The sequence below is a fragment of the Onychostoma macrolepis genome, chromosome 02 (assembly GCF_012432095.1).
Source record: "Onychostoma macrolepis isolate SWU-2019 chromosome 02, ASM1243209v1, whole genome shotgun sequence".
Taxonomy (NCBI): domain Eukaryota; kingdom Metazoa; phylum Chordata; class Actinopteri; order Cypriniformes; family Cyprinidae; genus Onychostoma; species Onychostoma macrolepis.
In genome coordinates, this window is record NC_081156.1 from 13919117 (window position 1) to 13941620 (window position 22504).

The 22504-nt window shown below is 36.1% G+C and overlaps 1 protein-coding gene across 1 annotated transcript in view; it reads left to right on the forward strand.

Annotated features, from left to right (window-relative positions):
- Positions 1–18682, forward strand: part of col11a1b (collagen, type XI, alpha 1b) — an 81274-nt gene extending 62592 nt beyond the window's left edge. Inside the window, exons 43-67 of the mRNA XM_058761109.1 lie at positions 544–651; positions 1180–1233; positions 1822–1875; positions 3824–3931; positions 6182–6235; positions 6775–6828; positions 6908–6961; positions 7106–7159; positions 7886–7993; positions 8097–8150; positions 8584–8637; positions 8728–8781; positions 10963–11016; positions 11557–11664; positions 11881–11934; positions 12046–12099; positions 13142–13249; positions 13390–13443; positions 13880–13915; positions 14007–14060; positions 14179–14428; positions 14597–14709; positions 14821–14889; positions 15411–15644; positions 16951–18682. Coding sequence (XP_058617092.1) covers positions 544–651; positions 1180–1233; positions 1822–1875; positions 3824–3931; positions 6182–6235; positions 6775–6828; positions 6908–6961; positions 7106–7159; positions 7886–7993; positions 8097–8150; positions 8584–8637; positions 8728–8781; positions 10963–11016; positions 11557–11664; positions 11881–11934; positions 12046–12099; positions 13142–13249; positions 13390–13443; positions 13880–13915; positions 14007–14060; positions 14179–14428; positions 14597–14709; positions 14821–14889; positions 15411–15644; positions 16951–17097 — 2145 coding nt within the window. The 3' untranslated portion in view covers positions 17098–18682. The remainder of the gene's footprint in view (positions 1–543; positions 652–1179; positions 1234–1821; positions 1876–3823; positions 3932–6181; positions 6236–6774; positions 6829–6907; positions 6962–7105; positions 7160–7885; positions 7994–8096; positions 8151–8583; positions 8638–8727; positions 8782–10962; positions 11017–11556; positions 11665–11880; positions 11935–12045; positions 12100–13141; positions 13250–13389; positions 13444–13879; positions 13916–14006; positions 14061–14178; positions 14429–14596; positions 14710–14820; positions 14890–15410; positions 15645–16950) is intronic.
- The last annotated feature ends 3822 nt before the right edge of the window (positions 18683–22504 follow it).

The following is a 22504-nucleotide window of genomic DNA, read 5'->3' on the forward strand; positions in this document are numbered from 1 at the left end:
TCTTGTACATTGTCCAAAAGAATAAGAAAAAATTTTTTTGTTGAGATGAATAGCAAAACATGGCCTAATTTACCTGAATTCACCCTAAAGAAAGTAAAACAGTCACTGTGCTTTTATCGGATGCATGGATACATTAAGCGATGTACTAATGTCTAGAGATTCCTGTGGGAAACAAAAGGGGCCAGAGGAAAAGAGTTTTGGTTCATTAAAATTCATCTTTTCAATAAACACATCTAGCACAGATAGCTTAGCCAGTTTAATGCGGAATCCAAACAGAAACTCAGTTCAGTTCATTTAGACTTTTACAGCACACAGTTAAAGCTGAAATCAATTAGTTGACTGAAAGGTTCTATGATAATACTGCACATATTCCTCTGCATAGTGTATAAATGCTGTTAATTAATTGCAGTGGATCTGCTATTAGCTTTGTTTGCTCAGCCTGTCTGAATTAACCAGATTAAAGTATTCCTCATAGGATGTAACAGTTTCTCAATCAGCACTTTCAGACATGTATGTAAACTGTTATTTCTTAACTTCATGCAGGGTGAGAAAGGACCTGCTGGTCCTGCCGGCCGGGATGGCATCCAAGGTCCAGTTGGACTCCCAGGCCCAGCCGGACCTCAGGGTCCACCTGGAGAGGATGGTGACAAGGTACAGCACTTTATCCTAAACTCTGCAGAATTTACAAACATCATGCCCATCTCACATCTGCACACCATTAGTGACAACGCGGACAGGGTTTTTACCTTTCCATCACTATAACCAAACAAGACACAAAATCATTACTATAGTGAAATGTTGAAACCAGTGAAATCGAGGCGCACACATACTTGCACATAAACCAAGTAAACAAACGTGCTTTGAGGCTAATGTATTCCAGAATCTATTATCGCCCTGTTAAATGTAGAATAGTGCTTTTTTAGATCCTTATCACGTCCCAAGCCACATTATTCTTTTCGGCTGTGGCGGCAATGGTGTTGGAGGGGCCAAGTAATCAATTAATTGCAAAAACATCCCAAGGTCTTGGTTTTACTGTTAAATTAAAATCTCTAGAGTAAAGTTTACTCTGCTGTTGATGCTGAAGTGACCTTGAGAAAATTTTGATGACCAGGCAACTAGGGAAAAGTTGTAAACAGCTTGAAGTGTCTTGATTTTCAAAAGCTTTTTTTTTTTTATCAGGGAGAAGTTGGAGAACCAGGTCAAAAGGGAAGCAAGGGTGACAAAGGTGAACATGTAAGTTGAACAGTATTTATTATAAATAAAACATTCAAAATATGAATTATTATATACTTAACTGGTAACATTTTATAATAAGGTCCCATTAGTTGAATGCTTTGACTTAATTGTACTTATAAATCAGCCATATGCCACTGTTGCTACAATTTATACAGTATATAATATATTTGTTACAGCATTTATCAATATTTGTTAACATTATTAAAAACACAACTGTTTATGTTCGGGTCCATGAAATAATATTAACAGAAAAAAATCAACTTTTGGTTTTAATATTAGTAAATGTTGAAATGACTAAGATTAATAAATTATTTAAAAGTATTTTTCATTGTTAGTTTATGTTAACTAATATATGTTAACTAAATTGAACCTTATTGTAAAGTGTTACCATTTAAATTAAATTAATTTTAATATTATTATAATAATGTTAATTATACATTTGTGTCTACCCTTTTGCTGCATTTACACTCACTTATGCCTATTTTTACACAAACAAATGCTATCTCTGGCACTTCAAATGTTCACATGAGATCTAGCTTCTTCACGACCAGTCCCTAAAGTTATCCTGATTGTCTTTTGCTGTAGGGTCCACCAGGTCCAGTAGGTCCTCAGGGTGTAATTGGAGCTCCAGGTCCTGCTGTGAGTACTTACAACCTTCCATTTGAGCCGTATAGGATGAAACCCAAATGATCACCTCTTTTTTTCCATTCATCCTGGAGTAGTTGTCACACAAATATATCATTTTTTATTACTGCAATGATTTCACACATAAAAAGTATCTTCACTGCTCAAGCTTTCTTAGCCTAACTTGATTGTTTCTTTTTGTGGCCTAGTGGTTAGTGATCTGGGTTGTTAGTTAAAAGGATGTAGGTTTAAATCTTGCAAAGGGTGATGCATTAACCTTGAAACGATGTTTAAATGAATGTTTTATGTTTGCAAGGCATAAAAACACTTGCATGTGGCCAAATCATTAGAAGATTGTAACTACTGGCCCGGTAGGGAAAGTGACAGTTACGTCAACAGGACAAAAATTTCTTGATTGTTTAACCCTGGTCTTCATTGCTCCTTGTGTTAAGTTGCTTTGGATAAAAGTGTCTGTTAAATGACTAACTACTAACATTTGCTCAGTTTTGCCTGTGTCAAGCAGCCTGCTGGGTTGATAAAGCAGCAGTGAGAGTATGTAGTCAGGGCCAGGTGGCACACAGTTGAAAATTTAAAGTTTATGACTCAAGCTGAACACTCCCAGCTGGGCCTCTCTGTTTCCTTGATACATTAGCTCTATAAAAGCTGATAATTACACCTATTCTGTGCAGATATATGAAGAACATTCTTGGAAACTGTTTGGTTTTTCTACTGAATAGGATATTACAAAATTGGAAACGTGCGAGACTATCTATTAGATGACATAGTGATAAGATCTTAGTCACTTAAATATAAGCAATATTTGACTGAACCTTCTTTCTTTATATGCATACATTATTAGGATTGTCACTTGATTAAAAAATGTAATTAAATTAATTATATGCAATGATGTGATTTCCACACAAATTACCGTATTTTCCCACAAAATGGCCTTATACTGTAACACGCATTTGAAAACGAAACATGTCGACCATATTCCCAGATTTGTGATAATCGTTTGCAAATCTGTTGTCAACAAAAGAGAAGCTTTTGGGTCTCCCTGTAGTTTTCCACTGAAATAAAAACTCATGATTTTACATTCGAAAGCAAAGAAATAGTAGCGTAATATTACTGTTGTACTGTAAAATTATTACATTTTATTGATTTTAGAACATTTTAAGGATGGAATGTCCGGTTTTCCTTCTTTTTTGTCCTTCACTGATTACATGCCTTGATTGCATATTGGATTTAATCAACAAAATTAACTAATCATTCACATCATTCAAAAACATTATTGCAGTGAAGTTAACATTGAATAGACATTCAGCTGTTATTTATTTATTTATTTTTCTGTCAAGCATAGTAAATTGATGTGTTAGATCAACATAGTCAATAATTAGTAAATACATGCATTAATAAATTGTATTTTTTTTATGATTAATGATGCTTGTTAACCATCATGGTGAAGTCTGTCCTGTTGGTCCATCAATACTGCATTCCCTCATAGTCTATAATACAAACACATATCCTGCAGTGACCTGCCATTCAGACATGTTCTTCTCACAGACAGCGCTATTACCTCACATTTTTTAATAACTTAATCTTCATTCCGCATTTGTTTGAACTGTGCTGAACCCCTCTTTTCCCCTTCCACTGACCCTGAAGAGCAAGCAGCGTCAGAAATGAGGGCAGCACATTCTCACCCTCAATAATTCCCCTGGGCGTTCATCTGAATGGCACGTCTTTTCAAGCTTGACTTTTGATGTCTCAGGGGGTAGATCTCATTTTCATGCTTGTCTGCACCGTACACCAGAGTATGAAAGACATTCTGGGGTCAGCAAGTTGACTTTACATGTACAGAGAGTGTTGTGCTGTACTTCCCCACCATCATGTTCAGAGTTTGTATCAGCTTCAGATGTTAACCGTCAGTGTGTTATCATTTATCTAACTGTTTTTTCTTGTGTAGGGAAGTGACGGAGAGCCCGGGCCCAGAGGTCAGCAGGGTATGTTTGGGCAGAAGGGAGATGAGGGGCCCCGTGGTTTCCCAGGTCTTCCCGGGCCCGTCGGACTGCAGGTACAGTTATCATCTTTACACTAATCTAAACATGCCTATTATGGATCTGCCACAAGCATGTTATTTAATTTACACAAAGCTCCACTGTTAAATATCAACGAGGCAGGATAATTGAGCAAGGAGAGCAATAGCCATTTTTAAAATCTGGATTCAATTATGTTGCTCTAAACTTGGCTGATTGATTCCGTCGCTTTCAGTTTACTTGACGTTTTCAAGGTAAATTGACATTTTTGTGCCAATAGCGCCACCAATTGGATTCGCAAAATTAATGATTGCTTTTCAAAAGGATTCTTTGAATGCTTCCTGTTTTCCATTGGTCGGACAAACAGAGCCCCACTGTTGCGAACATTGAGACAGAAATATTTTGGTAACAACTTTTTTTAGAGAAACAGCTTACGATTTGTTGTTACAAATTGCCAATCAAAAGTTTGAGGTTGTAAGATTTTATTTATTTATTTATTTATTTATGAATGAAATAAATAAATTAACACTTTTATTCAGCAAGGATGCATTAAATCTTATCAAAAGTGACAGTGAAGACATTTATAATGTTCCACAAGAAATTTTATTGTAAATTAAAGCTGTTCTTTTGAACTTTCCATTTGTCAAACAATCATCAAAAATGTATCACGAGTCCTTAAAAATATTGAGCAATAAGTTTTTAACATTGATAATAATATGAAATGTTTCTTGAGCACCAAATCAGCATGTTAGAATGATTTCTGAAGGACCATGTGACTCTGAAGACTGGAGTATGTGACCCTGGACGACAAAACCAGTCTTAAGTGTCAAATTGATGTATGGTTTGTTAGGATCGGACAATATTTGGCCGAGATACAACTATTTGAAAATCTGGAATCTGAGGAATTACTGATCAAAAATTAAGTTTTGATACATTTATGGTAAGAAATTTACAAAATATCTTCATGGAACATGATCTTTACTTAATATCTTAATGATTTTTGGCATAAAAGAAAAATCGACAATTTTGACCCATACAATGTATTTTTGGCTATTGCTACAAATATACCCCAGCGCCTTAAGACTGGTTTTGTGGTCCAGGGTCACAAATTTGAAATTTACATTTTAAAATTTAATACTATTTAATAACATTGTTGTTTTTACTGAATTTTTTAAATTTTTCTAATAAATACAGCCTTGGTGAAAACCATTTAAAAATCTTACCGACCACAAATTGGTACTGTAGCTGTCTCTGGGTATTAAGAAACTATTATAACATTAAAAAATAATTACACCCTTCACCTTCTGGGAATAATGAGGGGGTGATTTTCAAATGGCAACGGAGGCTGCTACTCAACACAGCAATATTACTGAGTCACTCAGAGCAATTGACTGGTAATCAAAGGTAATAGGAATAGTCATTCATCCCAACTGTGCTAATTGTTTGTGCCCTGCATCTCCTTGTTAGTACCTCTAACTGATCCACCACAATAATGATTTTTGATCCGAAAAAATTAACCATCTTAATTTGCTTTCTATCAAGTTTTGAATAACTTGCTAATGAGAAGTAATTGGACTTTATTAGAATGGAGACTTCTCATTATCTTTTCAAAACTCATTGTAAATATAACGTATAAGCTGTTTTGGCAGTTGGGGAAATTGTTTCCCTCAAAATGGCTGTGAAATATCACTTCTGTCCTTTTATAGTAACAGAACAATTATCACAACAATAAGCAGTAAGACATGCATTAACGGGTACCAAAGAGCATGTCTGCTAAATACAATGACCCAGAATAGCCTTGTAATTACAGATGTTGACTATGAACAATAGAGAGACGTCTATTGGTATTGTTTGGTGATAATGATCTGAATAACATTCAAACCTCTTTAGTCAAGCACAATTATATTGCAAAATGCATTGCTTGCCAAGCTTTGCCTCTTTTTGTGTTTCATATTTTCAAAGTGACACTGGGTGTGACACATTTGCAGGGACCCAAATGCAAATGCGTTAATTGCCATGAGGTTCCTTCTACTGCTAATTACCAAAAATTGTTATTTGATTAATAGTGTTTACCCGATGGCTCAGAGCTGTAAATGTATAATATTAATATTCAACACTGCGAGACTGATTGTTATTCTAAATTGTCATGTTGTTCATGGGGGAAGAGGAAACATTAACGTATCCTCTCTTGTTACTGAAGGTTTTAGCATTTTTGAAATTGTAATAGGTCAACTCTTATGTAAACTGCAGTTGTGCATGATTAATATGTAAAACCTGTTTTCCTCTAGGGTTTGCCAGGACCACCAGGTGAGAAAGGAGAGAATGGAGACGTCGGCGCAATGGTGAGTTTGTTGCATCCTTGTTGTCAAAATGCAGTGTTTACTATATTTTTGTCATAATTAGTCTCAACTATGTACTAAACATGCATACTTTCTTTATGTACTGTATATGTTTATTTTGAGGTAAGGTGCAGTCACATCTACCGTTGTATGTTAAAACATTTTCTTGTGGAATCTAGTCATTTCAGTTGGAATTCATACAACTGGGAATTCACTCGGGTTCAAGTTGTTTGTACAGTTCACCACATTGACCAACAAAAAACCACTTGGTTTGAAAATGACGACTTCTGTTTCATGCATTGCTACAGTATTGATATTGGACAGTCGACCTTTTTTTTGCCTGTGATTTTGCAGAAATTTCACTTATGTGACCACACCTTCATATTATTAGTGTTAGTGCCACTTATTCACAAACAAAGATGTGCAGATTCTTGTAATAAATAGGTCAGAATGATTCTGATTTTGGTTTGAATGAATCCATTGAATCTCCCAGAGTTTAGTATCTTAATTGTTTGACAAGCTGTTGTTTTTTTTTCTTACAGGGTCCACCTGGTCCTCCTGGTCCCAGAGGTCCTCAAGGTCCTAGTGGAGCTGATGTGAGTTTAACTGTGCAATATTTGTATAGAAACTCTATCAGAAAGATTTGAATCAGCAGTGTTGTTATTTGATTGACAGGGTGCTCCTGGCCCTCCCGGAGGTATCGGTGCAATGGGCGGAAATGGTGAAAAGGTGGGTATTTCTTGAATAAATCTCTTTAAAAACACGAATGTACATAAATATGTATTGTAGTTATGTATTATGGTGAATGTGTATAGATGTTACAGTGCAATCAAGGTAAAACTAAACTTGTTTCCCTTCATCTCTTCCCCTCAGGGTGAGACCGGTGAGGCAGGTAATCCAGGGCCATCAGGAGAGCCTGGTCCAGTAGTAAGTATTTGTTTGTTTATGAGTGTTTACCAGAAGCATCTGACCTGCATGTAATTGAGGCTAATCAATTGACATTCAAGGAGCATAACTACACAAATCCTTGTTTTTAACTCTGAATACATAAAGTACACAAAATTCGAATTCTTCCATGTCATTCTCAAGAGTACCCCGTGTTATTAGCACAGGCAGGTGAGGGCTGCTATAGTGCTTTGTTGTGGATTCATTTGACCTCACTCTGCTTTGGAACATCCATGTGAATATTTTCCTCTAGTAAATATATGCTGAGGTGAACATCACTTGCATTCCAGATGGTTGCTGCTATCATCATCCTTTTTCACCCAGGGACATTATTTCAACCACCGCCTGCTGCACAAACCTGTTTATGTGATATCAGCATCTTAAATGCTGATGTTTGTCTGTTTGTCTCGATGCTTTTTGAGACTAAAGCTTTCTGCTTGCATTAGTAGTTTAAGGCAACAATCAAAGTTAGTTTTAAAACCATCTTTACACGTTGTAGTAATAGGAATTTCAGTTCGATATAATTCTATTTCCTTAAATTCCAAAAATTTGAATTGCATTTCACCCTGTTGGCTACCTCAAATCAAATTCAGAAATGCAATTACTCAGAAACTAAGCAATAAGTAACCGTTGTAATGTCTTTATTGCCAACATTTTCTTTTTAATCTCAAATTCAAAGGATGTTGATGGTTGTTCTGTCTTCCATAGGGACTCAAAGGTGAGCTTGGAGAGAAAGGAGAAGCTGGCCCTCCTGGAGCTGCAGGACCCGCTGGTGCAAGAGGACCCCCTGGAGATGACGGTCCCAAAGGAAACCCAGTAAGTCTCCATCAATGACATCCCAGAAAGCACCCTTCATCTATTACACTGAAAGTATACTATATGATGACTGAATCGATCCATCATTTCTTTTGTAATTTAGGGTCCTATTGGCTTCCCTGGAGATCCAGGTCCTCCTGGTGAGCCCGGAGCAGGTGTAAGTTCACTATGAAGACATTCAAAAAGAGTTTATTTGCTTTGCGTCAGTAAAATAACTAAAAACACTGGAAGCAATAAAGCGAGGGGAAAAACTGTGCATCACTTTTCCAAAGCACTTTATATATAAACATTTCAAAGAAAGTCATGTAGTTTCTTGTGCCCAGGTTTCCACTCAAGCAACCTTTTTTTTTTTTTTTTGCACACAGTGTTCAGCATATATTACAGGCTTCATTGCACATTTTTAAGGGAAAACATTGCGTAAGGTGTAAAAGATCAATCAAATAAGTAATCAACAAGTTGTCAAAATAGTCGTTAGTTATAGGCTTAATGTCCAGGGTATTAAACAAATGATGTAAGGAAACTATAATATGATGCTTGATGGAAATGAAATATTAGGGCAATGTTGTGATGTAATTTCCTGTTTCACACAGGGACTGGATGGCCTTCCCGGAGACAAGGGAGATGATGGAGAGGCCGGTCAGCCTGTGAGTGATGGTCGACTTTCACTGAAAACCATATTTTATGTTCAAACATAATGAAGCTTGCTAGTAATGCATTGAATTTTTACACCACAGGGTCCACCTGGTCCATCTGGTGAAGCTGGTCCTCCAGGACCCCCTGGAAAGCGAGTGAGTACTTTATCAGGCATTTTGTCATTTGGTTCAGTGTTGCATAAGATACTTTAAAAGTGTCAAAGCTTTCCATGTTAGAAGCTACTCGTAATTTTAAAACAGTTTAACTACAGACAAGCTACCAATCTGAAAAGTTAGTTACATTGCAAGATACTGATAAAAAGTTGCTAACTACTTTTAAGCTACTTAAAGGGACACTTTCTTATTCATAGTTACTTTGATTTGATTACATTTTTTTTTTTAAAAATGCAAAATATGCTTTAAAAAAAAATCTTTCTAAAATTGGAAAAATAGGTGATTTGTCTGGTGGTGATCTGTTATTTCATATGTGTCATGCTTACAGAAGTACAACCGACAGTTGTTGGGCGACTGGTTATATCTACGGTGAATGATTCAGACAGATTCTCAAACCATTTTGGATCTTTTTGACGCATTCGTTGAAAGAACGACTCTAGACTCGGGCATCACAGTTCATATTTTAAGCAAAGTGATGTAGCATTTAATGTCACTAGGCTACCTGGTTGAAAAATTTAAAAATGCTACCCTATTTTAAAAGTAGCATCTCTACTGTCAAGCTACTGAAAAGAAATCTAGTTAAACTAGTAGCGTTGTTGTAGCAAACTAACTTACTATTCCAACAGCTCAGACTTAGTGTTAGAAATATGAATATAGCACCAAAGGTTTAGTGTGTGACACTTTTCGTTCTTTAAAAAAATGTAAGAAAGTACTTGTTTGCATTGCAAGTACTCTGTTGTTCCTTCTGTAATCTGCTGACACCAACATTTTCAAATAGGTTTATGAGCTTCCCTTGTAAATTCATGCTAAAAGTAGCCTATATTTTATGGGTCACGTTTATTTTTAACAGATCTGAACTGCACAAACAATAAATGTTTAAAAGGAGAGCACGGTCAGGATTTTACTGGGTCTTCCCTCAGTAAATTGTTCCCAAGTGAGTAAAGAGTGCACGCTTTGCTTGGGAAAAGGCATTCCTGTGAAATCTCAGCATAACATAAAACCTGTTTGGGAAAAATGGGCTTCTCACATCAGTTTGCATTGCTTAAGAGCAGTTGAGCTGAGGCTGACATTTAGACAGTTCTATTATAGAATATTGACCAAAGTGGGTTGAATGACAGCACTGTTACGGCAATGTGATAGCCAAAAGGAAATGAAGTTGTCATTGTCAGCTCTGGTGCCATCCTCAAGACTTGGCTTAGAATTACACTTTTAGCTCTAACACATCTTCTGATGTATTTACCACAGTACACTTTTCATTTTCAGTAGCGGACTCGTATCTTCAGAGAGAATTTCATTTCGGTTGTTTTCCAAAGTGAGTTTTATTTCCATATATATGTCAGGAAAGAAATTAAGACTGGTTTCAATATATGAACAAGTCAGGCTTTTAGTTTGAAAAATTTAATTTTCTAGTATCAGCAGAGCTATTAGTAGCAATAAAAATGCATTTCAGGGCTTTCCATTTTCACCCGCCTTGCTTACAACTTTAAGTGTGTCTGTGCATGAAGCTGATTCATTCGGCACATTCCTTCTGTGTGTCTTGAATCTAAATGTGCACACCCATATTGATTATGGACTTCTGGGAAACATATTTCAACCTGCATTGTGCTCTTTCTCACGCTGAGAAAACAATACCATCATTAAGTCTGAATAATCATATTAATAGTGTTCACAAATATGTGGACAGTAATGCTAAATATCTGGATGCCTGCCCAAGCCATTAGCCATTACTAATACCTTCTCTTCAAAAATAATTGCCTTAATCAGTATTTTGTTCTTTTCCGTTGAAAATATCTAAACATCCTTAAAATACAATACATTTACTTCAGAATCAATATTGTGAATGGAAAATAAGTCTTGTTTTTGAGTATCTTGAATTATGTTACTCCATTAGCAAATGTTAGCGCATTAACAATAGCAAAACCTCTGAGTCATAGACGTCATAATAGGCATAAGAGGTATAAAAGTGTTTATATGTGGTTTCCAGAGTATGTTTTGCTTTCTGTGAGATATCGGTGAACAAAAATGTACTGTCGTGTTGATAAAAAAGGAAAGTACACTTCCTTGTTGCCATGGTACATTTGGATGCAATACTTTTTTATTGTTGATGGTTCTTTATGGATATCTGCTGCAGAAGGTTTTGAGTTTTGTTTTTCTCTCTTCAAGGGTCCTGCCGGCCCAGCTGGTACAGAAGGCAGACAAGGAGAGAAGGGTGCAAAGGTAAGATAGTTTCCGTTATTTAAGCTAGCACCTGAACAACCAAACAACATGATTGTCATTTGTATTGTAGCATAAATCGTTTGTCCTCCTCAAAGCTTGATTTGTTATCTGTCCATGCTTTTGTCTGTCGAGTCCAATCTCTCACAACACTTAGAGGTCCTGACTTTTAAAATCCTCATTGAAAGATCTGAGCATGAGAAAGCCTAATTGGATGCCACAACAAGTTAAGCTTATACTACAGGTTCAATCAGAGGAAGTGACAGGAAATCTATATTTTGTTCTTCAAAATGATTTGTTGATCCAGTTCGTCTTATCACATTTGAATATCATAGTTGATTTTTTTAGGACACTTGCACTGAAAAGGTCAGCTAAATGACCAAAAACATTAGATATATATAGAATATATAGAATTTTATTTTCAGTTTAGTAAGTAGGTATGTTATGTCGGGTCCCATTCGCCATGTCAGGGGTATTTTTTTTTTGGTATGTATGATTTTTTCCCCCAGTATATTATTCCTAAATTCTACTTTCATCACACAGGGTGAGGCCGGTGCTGAAGGACCAGCAGGCAAAACTGGGCCTGTGGGCCCCCAGGGGCCTCCTGGAAAGTCTGGAGCTGAGGGCTTACGTGGCATCCCGGGGCCTGTGGTATGCATTTGGAAACTCCGATATAGTTCAAATTGCTGCATAATTATATTAACTGAGCAGAATAGTACACAAGACTCTCTTAATTTGAATAATTAAGCTTTTCAAGTTGAATCACTCTCCTTGTCTAGTCGGTAGATTTGAGTAAATGTTCCGTGCATTAATTTTTGCTATTATAGTATGTATTAATGGGCTTCTGGTTTCTGTCTGCTCTCTCAGGGTGAGCAGGGACTTCCTGGAGCTGCTGGCCAAGACGGTCCTCCTGGACCATTGGTAAGAAGAGACAATCAGGCGCCATTATGTTGTTCATTTAGACTAATGAATGTCAATCAATGTGGTTTTTGCCTAAAGACTGTTACATTTATGTGTCTTGACAAATTCTAGGGTCCTCCTGGTCTTCCTGGCTTGAAAGGTGACCCTGGTACTAAGGGTGAGAAGGTAGGTTTTAACTAGCACTTTTCTAAAGCACAAATAAAGAATACTGCAAATGGAACATGTCAATAGATAATTATAGTAAATGTCATGTGAATAATATATTTTACTAAAGAATTTGGGGTTTATATACACATACAGTATATAATTCAGCTTTGCCATCACAGACATAAAATAGATTTTAAAATGTATTCAAATAGAAAACAGTTCTTTTAAATTTCACAATATTGCTCTTTGTACTGTATTTTTGATCAAATAAATGCTGCCTTTGTGAGCTTAAGAGAGACTTTAAAAACATTCATTATATATACTTAATATGCAAAAATCATCTCCAAGGAGGTTCTACACCTTAAAAATGTCTCCTTTCCTAAACCTGTCTATGTATATTTACAATAATGCTGAGCTCAGTTGAAAGTTTAAGATGTGAGAGCAACAGGCCTCACTGGCATCTCTATTTCAAATAACGACAAGGTATAAACAAGCTCTTAGTGCTGTAGATTAAATACAGTGTCAGACAATGATTAAACTGTTACTCTGCCTGCTATACATAATCAATGCAGTATACATCTGTAAATCTGTTTTATGAGAGGAGACCTGCTGAGATACTGAGTAGTATTAGTATTCTGGAGAGGCAAGTACAGTAGCTGTGGCTGTAAATATCAGGTGTTGAATAGAAACTAAAGCACTTGAGCACCACTCAGATTCTTTGCTTTTTAATAAGATTTTTATTGTACACACTGTGGTCTGTGGTGGCAAAAGATACAGAACAATAACTTGTATTTAGTACATGATAAAAGAAATTGCCATTTCAGCCTTTAAATTGAGATTTGCATAGATTTTTTTACTGAATAATGCATGCTATTGTTCCACTGAACATTTTGGCAGTAAAATTTCATAGTCATAGGATTCAAGTAACCCAAGATTCTGGGTTAAATACAATGTACGCTCTATCTGAAGCATCTGTGGAATGCAATTTATCAGATTTGCCAAATATACACTGCTATTAAAACCTGTGACTTAGTAATAAAGTTTCCCTTCACTCATCCAGGGTCATCCAGGTCTGATTGGTCTGATCGGTCCTCCCGGTGAGCCAGGAGAGAAGGGTGACCGAGGACTGCAAGGACCTCAGGGACTTGGTGGAGGCAAGGGTGACACTGTGAGTGATATGTGCTCTTTACATACACCTGAGTCAGTTCAGGATCTGGGTGTGCTTTTGTCTGCTCCTAATAGATGCTGTTATTTAAGAATATGTTTTGGTTTTGCCCTGAAAAATATGAATTGTTTTATTGACCACAGGGTCCCGTTGGTGTTGCTGGTCCCTTCGGTCCCCCAGGTCCTCCTGGCATTCCTGTAAGCAGTTTTTTTTTTTACTCTATTTTTTGGCCAAACCTTTTTTTTTTTCTGAAAAGACATTTATATTCTCCACAGCTATTAGGACTATTCCTCAATACGTTATCATTAAGCTGCTCAGGTACTATTCTCTTTCGGCAAACCTGAAGATGATCGCCCACTCTTGCCATTTATTCCACTGAATTTTAATTATTTTGTACAGTAATGTAATAATTTAATGATTTTTTTCATGATCTCTTTTTTTAATTATGTGAATGTTTTTACATTCATTAAAAGAAAAGTGCTGTGCATGACCCAAAATTCAGATTTCATTAATGCAGATTTCAGGAATCTTATTCTGGCCGTGACGGTTGAGTTAATGCATTGTGCATGTAAACATGACATTTAACCACCCTAACATTTGCTTAATTGACTTCCTCATTGTCTCTATCTTCAGGGAACACAAGGACAGAAAGGATCCAAAGGATCATCTGTAAGTGCTGAATCTCTCCATTACACATGGTTATTGAGGTGGTTCATTTTTTTGTTCCAGTTTAAATGAAGCGTGTTTTCTGTTTCCCAAGGGTGCAGCTGGCCAGAAGGGAGAACCTGGCCTGATTGGACCACCAGGTCCTCCGGTAATAAAAATATTACATTGCATGAAAATAAATCAAATTGACATTCTTATGTGTCCAATGGGATTGAAGTCAACCCTACAGAATTGCCAGTGATTTATTTTGGATTTTCTATCACTAGGGCCCAGCTGGTGACATCATTCAGCCCCTCCCCATCCAGACAAGTAGAAAATCGCGGAGGTCGCCTGACATGCAGGATGACGAAGCTGCAGGAATGATGGATTATGGTATGGAGGGAATGGAGGATGTGTTTGGATCCCTCAACACTCTCAAGCAGGACATTGAACGCATGAAGTTCCCACTGGGAACCCAGGATAACCCAGCCAGAACCTGCAAAGACCTGCAGTTCAGCCAGCCAGACTTCCCTGATGGTGAGAGAAAGTTACTTTAGCATAGATAAGGCAGTTAAGAGTCAGTTAAGTCTGTCTGAGGTAAACAAGAGTTAATAATCAAAGCTAAAACAGATAGAGATATGAAGAGTTACTTCTCTCTTTATCTGGGGCAAAAAATATAATTTTAACATACGTTTTTGACTGCAGGGCATTACTGGATCGATCCAAATATGGGATGCATGGGAGATGCCTTCAAAGTGTACTGTAACTTCACTGCAGGAGGAGAAACTTGCATTTACCCTGATAAGAAATCCTCAGGGGTGAGAGGAACTCATCTCTGCTAAATCTCATGATTGGTAGTAATATAAATCAAAAATAGAGAACTGTATTATCTTAGGGAATTATTTGATCACAGTTTCCATTTGTTCCAGGTTAGAATATCAAACTGGCCAAAAGAGTCCCCAGGATCTTGGTTCAGTGAATTTAAGCGTGGAAAAATTGTAAGTGTCCATTTTTCTCCTGCATTATAAACTTCATAAACTTTGAATCATAGCTCAGCAGTTTGGTCATGAATGTCTCTATTGCTTGAAGAGTGACAGTAGTTTAGGGCTGGTGGGGAAAAGTGGTTCTTATTCAGAAGGTTTCAGTTTTTGAGACAAACAAAGGAAATTGATTATTTTCGTAAAATTGGGTTCTTTTAACTGTCCTTAAATGTCAACATTCTTTTGCCAATGCAACCTGAATGGTAACTTCGCAGTGCTTCATTTAGAAAATGAATTAGTCTTGAGTTTTTTTAAGACTAAAATCAGCTTTGTATTCATGTTATCAGTTTAAACTAAACCAGTCTTAGTATTTTTATGTACGGACTAATTATTAAAAGGTTCTTTCTCAAAAGTACTAAACGAATTGTAAACGAGAACCATTCAATTCCTAACGCTTCCCATCCCTGCAATACTTTGAACAGTTTTTGAAAGTTCTTCTTTAGGCCAGATGTTTGACCCGTCTATTCCCTGTGTCTCAGTTGTCTTATGTAGATGTTGAGGAGAGCTCAATAACCTCAGTCCAGATGACGTTCCTCAAGTTGCTCAGCTCTTCTGCCCGGCAGAACTTCACATACATATGCCATCAGTCTGTGGCCTGGTATGACGCCAAGGCTGACAACTATGACAAGGCGCTGCGCTTCCTGGGCTCTAATGATGAGGAAATGTCGTATGACAACAACCCCTTCATCAAGGCTCTTTCAGATGGCTGCTCGGTGAGAGTGCTGTTGATCGGTTTACTGGTTCTACTGTATATTAGGGATGCTCCTATATTACAATTGGCAGATATTGAAATTCTGTACTATTTTGCCTAAATAAATTAAACTATATGTACAAAAAAGTAAATAAAATAAGTTGCTTTAAATGCTATAAACATGTGAACATTTTAACGTAAAGTCGGAAAAAGTGGATATTCATTTTGATATTTTTTAAAATTAAATTTAACTACTTTTAAAGATGTGTTTTTTAAAGATTAACTTGAAAGAAATTAAAGTTTAACTTAATTAAAGTGAACATTAGATGAGGGCAAAGGTGAGAATATTAAATACATTTAATATTGGCTGATACCAATATATAAAAAAAAAAAAAAAAAAACTCTAATATCCAATATGTACTGATATATGTGACCCTGGACCAGAAAAAAAGTCACAAGACTCTGAAAGCTGCATAAATAAGCTTTCCATTGACGTATGTATGGTTAGGATGGGACAATATTTGGCCGCGATACAACTGTTTGAAAATCTGGAATCTGAGGGTGCAAAAAGATCTAAACGCAGAGAAAATTGCATTTTAAATTGTCCAAAGGAAGTCCTTAGCAATGCATATTACTAATCAAAAATTAAGTTTTGATATATTTACGGTAGGAAATTTACTAAATATCTTCAAGGAACATGATCTTTACTTAATATCCAAATGATTTTTGGCACAATAGAAAAATCGATAATTTTGACCCATACAATGTATTTTTGGCTATTGCTACAAATATACCCGTGCTACTTACGACTGTTTTTGTGGTCCAGGGTCACATATTGTATATTCATACTACATGTTAATTAAGCAACATCACATTATCACAGCAAGAATAATGTTTGTATTGAATATTCTCTTCACTTCCTTTCTTTCTCATATTGTGGTCTGCAGCACTGTAAAAGCATACAAGTGAATCAGTGTTAATTTAGCATTATTTATATACTATTATAGTATTTATTAATATTTAACCATTTATTTGTACAATTTTTTTTACTTTGATTTATTATAATTTAATCATTTTAGTACTTTATTTTGAATAAGTTGCCAAGTTTTAGGTTATTCATCTAATATTTATATTTTATTTCAGCTTGATTTCTATTAAAGTAACTTATTTTTATTAGTTGTCATTAACAGTAACAAGTCATACAAACTGTAAAACCTCAGTGATATTGGACTCTTGCCGCTCGTCCAATCAAATTAGATTATCAGAACTAACAGTTGTGTTATTCTGCTTAAACAGTTTATAACACAATTCATGTCTTTCTCTTTCAGCTAAAGCAGGGATATTCTAAGTCTGTGATGGAAATTAATACTCCTCGCATCGACCAGGTGCCTATCATCGATGTCATGTTGAATGACTTTGGGGAATCTAGTCAAAGGTTTGGCTTTGAGGTAGGCCCTGTCTGCTTCCTCGGCTAAAGGACACCCCATCTTACCTTTTTGGCAAAGGTCAAGGAGTGTGGCCAGCAAAGAGACCCCCTGCCCACCCCCTCCTTGCGCCAGAAACACACACACCAGCACCCGCACTGTGTAATCAGAAATGGAATATTCATCGAACGACTGAAACCTGCAATTGGAATAAACCAGAAAGAGGACACGAACTACCTGGTGGACAATGGCGCACTTTCAGGAGAAGGAGGAGGACCCATTCCTTTACCATCTCACCACTTTAGAGCCTGTAGGAGCCTTTTTCCGATTTCCAAAGTTGTTGTTTTTTTTTCTCCACTTGAACTCTTAAGCCTTGTTTTTTTTGTCCCATTCCAACCTTAATCCCAGCACCATTTACTCCTGATCCCAGTCCTTCCCCAAGCCCCAATCCAATTAATTCCCAATCCCGTTCCTGCCCGTTTTCCCTGTATCCATTACAGATCCTCCTCCAGGTGCTGCTCAGAGCAAGACAACCACAGTGGTGTGCTCTTGTTGTAAACACCCAAACACTTAAGGTGCTATTGAAAGTGCATTTTTTTTTTTTGGTCAAACTGTAATTATTATTTTGTACAATACTGTTCTTTAATGATTGCCTTTAAATTTTGCATGTGCATCAAAATGGATTTGATGAAATATTGATAACTATCGAGTATTTTCTCGAGAATTGTTGTTGTTGTTGTTGTTGTTTTCATGTTTGAAAACCAACAGTGCAACAGATTTCTTCACAAGATGTCAATCAATCAAGTGTCCCTGCCAACTATAAAATAAAACAAGCATTTCAAACCATCCAAATTTGTAATTATAAAGTATCCATTTTGTAAATATTGACCAGTTTAAGCACTTGAAATGTCCTTTTTTGTCCAGTAATATATGGGCATAGTGAAGGATTAATGGTCTTCCACTAGCTTTCTTTTGTTCTCAAGTGGTAGCAATGATGCTGTGGTAATCAGTGACTCTACAATGCTAAAGAAACTTGATGAAAAGTAACTTGATGTCAGATTGAATTTCTTGACACTATACCTCAATCTCTTAAAAGACGTATCCAATTCAAAGATGTTCAACCCTGTACATACAGAGCCTTGGTTAGAAAATCAAGTTTATATATTTGAGGCAGGGAATTTTAAAATAAAAAAGACTATTTGTTAAACTTTTGTTTGGTTATTTTGTGATTGCTACAATTAACCCTTCTAGATCTAAAGCAGAAACAACTATTTTTGCTTTTCATAGATATTTACAGATTCTGGACAGTATTGTATTAAAATTGATAATTGTTTACTGTTTGTATGAATCACATCTGTGTGATTCCCTCAGTCACACTTTTTTGTGCTGTATGTGCAAAAGCTTGTTGAATTCTTCATTTCTCTTCATATTTAAAGTTTCTGTGTTGAAATGTGTTCAGGTTTTGTGGTTCTGTAATGCTCAAGCTTTGTTTTGATTGCTTTATTTTTCTTATGCTTCCATTGTTTTTACGGTTCTGTCTGTGTCCTTGAAAACCCTTCAAATATATGACAGTAGACTCAGAACTTACACGTCTGTGTAACATACTTATAATTTATGTAAAACTTGGAATAAATGATCGATTACATTTCAAGTAGATAATCTACTCTGTTTCAGTTTTGCCCAAACTAACAAAGATTTATCATTTCAGTTCAAAACCACTCACTCGATCAATCATTCCATTTAAGCCATAATGTCATTGGATGTAAAGCATGTTTGGCTTTTGAAGCATGTCTTGTTGATCTTCTACTAAATCGTGTAGTTTCAAGCTCACAGAATGATACTGAAATCTAGAATAGAGATTTGCAATTTCTTTAATAGCTGATGTTGCCATGGTGCTATAGGTGAACGGCTCATGCAGAAGTGATTATTCAGCTGCTGGAGCAGAAACTCGCTATGGTAATTCACCTGATGAGCAACACACGGCTATGAGCACCTGCATGTGTAGTGCCTTGGATTTTAACAGCAATGCATTTAGCGACCCTGAACTAATGGTCTGAGGTAGAAAATTACTTTTTGGGATAAAAATATTAGTGCACAAAGCTTAAAATAGAGCTTATTAAGGGGTAAGGAAACATTTCGATTCTGAAGAGAGGGTTTTTGTTGTTGTCTGTTTAGACAGAGACACGATTACAAAGGGCTACAGAAATCCCAAAAGTTTAAGTAGCACACATTTTTAATGAAAAAAAAACATTTCAAGGGTTGTGGGTGAAGAGAAAAAGGCCAGTCTGTCTGTGTATCACTCGGAGAGTGCAGTAGGCTATATTAGTAAAGTTTTTCTTAAATTTTTCTCCCTGTCTCCCTAGCTTTACAACCAAAACGATAATGTGAAAACATGAACGTGTTATAGTGGTGAAGCGTGTAGTTTCTGTACTCCAAACCGAATTGCAAAATGATTCTCAAATAAGTTTCAGGCCTGCCTTGTCTCCCATTGGTCAGACAAACTGATAGTCCTGCCCCTAAATTGCACAATTTATTGATTCCAGGTTACTGTTTTGTGATTTTCGAACAAACAAAGTTACGATAACGCCACACCGATCAGTGTTTACATTTGTTGACCCACAACTGACATATTTTAATATCAACAAATCACACACTTTACCATTACATCAGTAAATTTAGAATATGATTGTGGCATGTAAATGTTACATGACCCAACTTAAATATAGCTAATAATTCCAATTGGTACATACAAATGGAGAAAAAATATTTTTAAAATACCTATGCAGTGTATGAATGACTGAAAAACATGACATCTGAAAACAACTACCTATATTTCTGAAGTGGGGTCAGTGATTTCATGATACTATTCATCAATCAGGAGTCAGTACAGTTGCCTTTGCATAGCTGCTCTTAATTTAAACTGTACGTCTAAAATAACAGTAATTGAATTACAGAGGTACATTCAAGGACCTGGCGTTGCATCAACTTTTTCTGTAGTTCTTTTCTGTTGCCCTTCTGCCCTTTGTTGGATGATTTGTTGTGCAATTTGAGGTCATCCTTTTGTCAAAAAACCCCCCAAAAAAAACACTGATGTGCAAAGAGCAATGTGATTCTACAGTGTTAAATAGAGTATTACCTGTGCAAATATTCATATTAATAATGACTAAATTTATACTAACTACTAGTTACAACAAACAAAACACTTACAGTATGAAATAAGTAAACGAGCAAAGAGTAACGAGAGGAGGTATATTAGTAAGACTGAACATTTTAAACATATACAGGTGCTGGTCATATAATTAGAATATCATCAAAAAGTTGATTTATTTCACTAATTCCATTCAAAAAGTGAAACTTGTATATTATATTCATTCATTACACACAGACTGATATATTTCAAATGTTTATTTCTTTTAATTTTGATGATTAGAGCTTACAGCTCATGAAAGTCAAAAATCAGTATCTCAAAATATTAGAACATTACTTAAGACCAATACAAAGAAAGGATTTTTAGAAATCTTGGCCAACTGAAAAGTATGAAAATGAAAAGTATGAGCATGTACAGCACTCAATACTTAGTTGGGGCTCCTGCCAAGTCCTGCTGGAAAATGAAATCAGCATCTCCATAAAGCTTGTCAACAGAAGGAAGCATGAAGTGCTCTAAAATTTCCTGGTAGATGGCTGCGTTGACTGTGGACTTCAGAAAGCACAGTGGACCAACACCAGCAGATGACATGGCAGCCCAAATCATCACTGACTGTGGAAACTTCACACTGGACTTCAAGCAACATGGATTCTGTGCCTCTCCACTCTTCCTTCAGACTCTGGGACCTTGATTTCCAAATGAAATGTAAAATTTACTTTCATCTGAAAAGAGGACTTTGGACCACTGAGCAACAGTCCAGTTCTTTTTCTCCACAGCCCAGTTAAGATGCTTCTGACGTTGTCTCTGGTTCAGAAGTGGCTTGGTAGCCCTTTTCCTGAAGACGTCTAAGCGTGGTGACTCTTGATGCACTGACTCCAGCTTCAGTTCTCTCCTTGTGAAGCTCTCCCAAGTGTTTGAATCGGCTTTGCTTGACTGTATTCTCAAGCCTGCGGTCATCCCTGTTGCTTGTGCACCTTTTCCTACCCAAATTCTTCCTTCCAGTCAACTTTGCATTTAATATGCTTTGATACAGCACTCTGTAAACAGCTTATAAATTACCTTTCAGTAATGACCTTCTGTGACTTACCCTCTTTGTGAAGGGTGTCAATGTTCGTCTTCTGGATCATTGCCAAGTCAGCAGGCTTCCCCATTATTGTGGTTTCAAAGAACAAGAGATACCCAGAATTTATACTGTAGGGATGGTCATTTATTCAAACTCAAATGTAAATATTCTAATATTTTGAGATACTGATTTTTGACTTTCGTGAGCTGTAAGCTCTAATCATCAAAATTAAAAGAAATAAACATTTGAAATATATCAGTCTGTGTGTAATGAATGAATATAATATACAAGTTTCACTTTTTGAATGGAATTAGTGAAATAAATCAACTTTTTGATGATATTCTAATTATATGACCAGCACCTGTATGTCTGTTAAAAGTGAATGTAAGGCTAACAGATCAGATATAGCTCAACTAGCAATACAATTTATTCAGAAGAACATTAGTGCATCGTTACAGAAGCTGATGATCAGCTAAGACTGAAACTGCTTATCAGATTAAGTCTGTGTAAGTTACTGTATTTATTTGTCATGTTAAGACTGGATTTGTTTTAAAGACATTTTGGTCAATATTTTTATTATTGGTCTCGGAAATAGAGTACTGTGCCTTTAAAATGATCACGATGCATTAAAATATGAAATTTGTCTCTGATGAAAGCTCCAATATAATATCAAAGACATAATTGGGAAAAGGTAGACCACTCATATAAAGATGGAAATGAAATAAATAAATACATTTATGACTATTTTTAATATTTTGTGTGCAAAACAGATGCACACAATTTTCTTTTAATTACTTTTTAGATTACATGGTGGACAAAACAGGCAACGCTAATGTCCAGAAATAATATTCTCTAGTAAAACTGACAAAAAGTTTGCTTGCATGATAATTTTTCATTAACACCTTTTGTTTTTGTGATTAGTTTATTCAAAACAGCGTAACTCTTGTTACAAAGGACTGATCAGTAGCCAACTGTTGTTGCTCATAGAAAAAGAAAAAGAAAAAAAAAAACTCCACTATCATCCTCTTGAATTGTTTGAATCTATAAGGAGCATCAGTGCGGACCTAGTACTCAGAATGCTTTAGTTTAATACAGAAAGATGTCGCATTAAAAGATCTTGACAGCTACTTGTGAATGATTGCCTTGAAATACCTTTATTGCATTATTCATTCCTTCCAAACTTCAAAGGTACTTGATCACTTCATAAAAGTGATTGTCAATGTCTTCAAAGATTCAACTTTCAGAAGTCT